General features: G+C 65.3%; 1 protein-coding gene across 1 annotated transcript in view; it reads right to left on the bottom strand.

Moving 5' to 3' along the window:
- Positions 1-3872, bottom strand: part of HTRA2 (HtrA serine peptidase 2) — a gene marked incomplete at its 5' end in the record, with an annotated part of 6230 nt that extends 2358 nt beyond the window's left edge. Inside the window, 6 exons of the mRNA XM_026047174.1 lie at positions 1509-1578; positions 2185-2293; positions 2960-2992; positions 3144-3338; positions 3422-3626; positions 3703-3872. Coding sequence (XP_025902959.1) covers positions 1509-1578; positions 2185-2293; positions 2960-2992; positions 3144-3338; positions 3422-3626; positions 3703-3872 — 782 coding nt within the window. The remainder of the gene's footprint in view (positions 1-1508; positions 1579-2184; positions 2294-2959; positions 2993-3143; positions 3339-3421; positions 3627-3702) is intronic.
- Positions 3873-3953: the final 81 nt, after the last annotated feature.

Below are 3953 nucleotides of genomic sequence, written 5' to 3'. Positions count from 1 at the left end.
GTTGAGCTCAGCGCTCCCTGCAAGCAGCTCTGCCCAGCCCAGCCCGTGCGGATGGCCGCCGCTCCTCGCCTGCCTCTCGTCCCCACGGCGCTGCACCGACCCGCGTGTCTCCACAAACCTCCCAAAGCACTGTCCCCGCCGTGCGACACGGCCCACACTGCACCTTCCCTGCGGCCCCGGCCCCGCGCTCTGCACCCAGCCGCGATGCTGCTCGTGGCCAAGGGCTGCAGAGCTGCCCAGAAGGGCAGGCGCCAGCCCGGCCCCGGCTCCTCCCGCACTCGCGCGGCGCAGGCTGCGGACACAGCCCCGCTCCCTGGGCCCGGAGCTTCCCGCACGACGGAGCTCTGTGTCCTGGGGAGCTCCTGCCCACTAGGCACCGCACGGGCACAGGGACCAGCACCGAGCAGCTCGAGCCCGCTCAGGGAGAGGCCTCCCGCTCGCTCCAGCGCTGGGGCACGCGGGGACCGCTCGCAAGAGCAGGTTGAGCTGCAGCAAGGGCTGAAATGCAGCAAGGGCCCAGCTGCAGTGATGACCGAGCCGCAGCAAGGGCCCGGGTGCAATATCGGACAAGCTGTGATAAGAGCCAAGTGGCAGGGACGGCCCAGCCGCAGGAACAGCTGCGCTCCAGGGCAGCCCCTCTCAGCACCTCTTCCCAGGAGCGGGCACACAGCCCAGCGGTCAGGCTGATTGAGCCACGGGCCAGGTTCCTGCCCCATATCTGCTGCTTTCCAGCGTTTCAGCGTCCCGGTGCCGCGTTCCCCTCAGGAGCAGCTGCCAGGCTCCCTGCTGGCTGGGCCGAGGCCCAGGCCCCTCTCCAGGCCATGTCCCCGGCATTTCACGCTCCTTCCCTGACAGGCTCCTTCCTGCGCCCTTGTCCAGGCCAGGGACAAGGAGGTCGGGCTCTGGGTCCCCGCAGGGCCCGTTTTGTGCCAGCTCCACCTACCGGGCACAGCCACAATCGGGCAGCACCCGGCACCCTCCTGAGGGGAACGCGGCAGCTTTGGCCCACAGGCACCCTGCAAGCCCCGCCAAGGCACCGGAGCTTCGGCAGGGGCAGAGCACAGCCCCTAGGGACGGGTCTGCCGGGCAGACACAACCACCAGCACCACTGAGGCTGGACTCAGCTCAACATCTCCAAACACGTTCCCTCCACGCCGGAGGCTGCGGCTCCTGCTGCAGCTCCCTCCCCGGACACGTTTCAGGTGTCCCGCCGCGCTCCTCCCCACGGACACTGTGCACGGACGTGGCACTTTGAGCGCTGCATTTAGGGACTTTTATCACCTCACAGATGCCGACACACCACAGAAAGCTGCAAGCTTCTGATTTACACCTGGCACAGCCTCCACCCTAAACACAAACCGGATACCGAAATCCTGCAGAACATGCCTCTTCCTGCTGTGAGGACAACCCTGGCCTACACACACAAAGCCGGGGGTTTGGGAAACCCCATCCCACAGCCACCCCGTCATGGAGGGAGCAGCCCACGGAGCCCTTGTCCCGGGACTCACCTTGGTGTAAGAGTCAACATCATCACCCCGATGTACCGGCGCTTTGCCTCTGCATTGCCGAACCAAGAGCCTGCGGAAGGAGAGCACGTGAGAACACGAGGCTGAGAAGATGGTTCTGCACTGGGCCAGCCAGCCAGGCCACAGACCCTCCCACCCTAGCAGATACGTGCAGAGATGTACTAAATTCCCTACCAATGGGTCATTTAAGTTCCATTGATCAGCTGGAGCTTTATCAGTACTGTGTCATGCTGGGTTATTTTGATTTCCTGGTTTGTGTTGTCATTTTCCAACTCTAATTATCACTCCTTAGGGTCAAAAAAAGAAACAAATAGATAAGAAGATTCTGTGTTAACATACGTATCATATCCCCTCAGGGGACTTGAGCTTAAGTTACTTAGGGCCACAATTCCCAAGCCCTGCCTGCGGCAGATGCAGATCAGCAGCCTCCTGGCAGGGTTTAGGCTCCTGAGGGCACGGAAGCAACAGCAGAGCCTTCACCAGCAGCAAAGGGCTCGACGTTATAAGGGGCTAGAAAGGAGACACTTCTGATTCCCGAGACTTCCTCCTGCTACGCTGTCTGCCTCTCTTTCAAAAGCGGCTCCGAGGAGGTGCTTCCCTCTTTAACTTCCTTGTGGCCTCCTACCCCGCCACCCCAGCAGGGAGGGACCCTGCTCACTTTTGCGCTGCTCCTCCTTCTGCAGGAACTTCCGCAGGCGGTCGGAGGGGATGGCGAAGGAGATGCCCGACGTCACCTTCATGGTGTTCACGCCGATCACCTCGCCGTCCTGCAGGGAGAGGGCCCTGGAGCGACGGGCGCAGCCCCCGGGCGGTCCCGCGGCCATTCCCCACGGGAGCACGGGGCGCAGTGTCCCTGTCTCCCGTGTGTGGAAAACACACACACAAGAAGTTTGGGTTTGAGCACAACACACAGGCCACAAGGTTGTAAGTCTGTATCTTTATAAGCGAAGGAGGAAATTGCTCTCCTTTTTTTGGCTGATAAGCAGGACAGAGGAACCCAGGCAGGCGGGAGACTGAGCAGAGCCAGGAGTGAGGGGAGAGACTGTGGGGAGCCTGCAGTGAGGGACACAAAGGAGTCAAGTGACCTGAGGTGCGAACATGTGCGGGGAGGCACCGCGCTGGGTGCAGGCGGCCAGGCAGGCTGTGACTCCCGAGTCCCTTGGCCAATGGGGAAAAGGAGAGGGCACGGCGGCCAGGAGATTAGGATAAAAGGGGGGCTGCGTCCCCTGGCAACCGGAGAGACCCCACAGGGATATGCCCGGTGGACTCTCCCTTTGTTCGAATCAAGTTTTGGGTCTCCTCTGTCTCCTTTTGGACAGTCAGTTCTTGGACAGCGAGATTTTTCCACATACCCGCGCAGCGCCGCCCGGGACCACAGGACGCCCGCGCCTCCCTGCCGGCCGCTTGGCCGGGCTACGGGCAGCAGAACTCACCAAGTTGACGAGGGGGCCCCCGGAGTTCCCAAACTGCAGAGGAGACAGGGGTGACAGTGAGGACGAGAGTCGCAAAGAGCAGAGCCCCGCACAGGGTCCAGAGGAGAGGAGCGCAAGGCAGAGCCCCTTCCTCCTCCTGCCACCGGCCCTCCCGGGCCGCGTGGTGCCGCCGGCCCCCCCTTACGTCGATGGCGGCGTCCGTCTGGATGTAGTCCATGTCGGTGGCGGCGAGGCCGAGCTCGCGGCTGCCGCGCTGCGCGGAGCTCACGATGCCCGACGTGATGGTGTTCTGCAGCGCGAAGGGGCTGCCCATGGCCACCACGAACTCGCCCTGGCGCACGTCGCAGGAGCGGCCCAGCGGCAGCGTGGGCAGCGGGTGCTGCGGGGCCGCCGTCAGCACCTGGACAGGTCGGACCGGGCCGACACGGACCGGACCCACCGGACCGCGCGTCCCCACCGCACCTTGGCCTTGATCTTGATGGTGGCGATGTCAGCCACCTGGTCCACGTCGTGCACCACGGCGTCATAGAGCTCGCCGCTGGCCAGGCGCACGCGCACGCGCCGCCGGTTGGCCACCACGTGCGCGTTGGTCACGATGAGCCCGTCCGGCGACACCAGGAAGCCGGAGCCGTTGGAGATGGGCACGTCGCGGCCCGAGAACGGGTGTCTGTAGCGGGGGGACGCGGATCACGCGGGGCTGGGAGAACCGGGCGCTCGCGGGCGCTGCAGGGCGGCACCGGCACCTGCCCACGATCTCCACGTAGACGAGCGCGGGCGCCGTCTTCTCCACCACGTCGGCGATGAAGTTGAAGGCGGCGCGGGGCGAGGCGGGCGGCGCGGGGACGGCGGCGCGCAGGGCCTGCCGGTCGCGCGCCCACAGCAGCACGAGCCCCGCCGCCCCCGCGCCCAGCGCGCCAGCGCCGCCATGCTGCGCCCCCGGTACCGGCGCCGCGGGGCACCCTGGGAGCACCCTCCCCGCCGCAGGGCGCGCTGG

This window comes from Nothoprocta perdicaria, unplaced genomic scaffold (genome assembly GCF_003342845.1).
Source record: "Nothoprocta perdicaria isolate Ctin4 unplaced genomic scaffold, notPer1 scaffold_480, whole genome shotgun sequence".
In the NCBI taxonomy this organism is placed as follows: Eukaryota; Metazoa; Chordata; class Aves; order Tinamiformes; family Tinamidae; genus Nothoprocta; species Nothoprocta perdicaria.
This window is presented reverse-complemented; position numbering and strand designations above follow the sequence as displayed.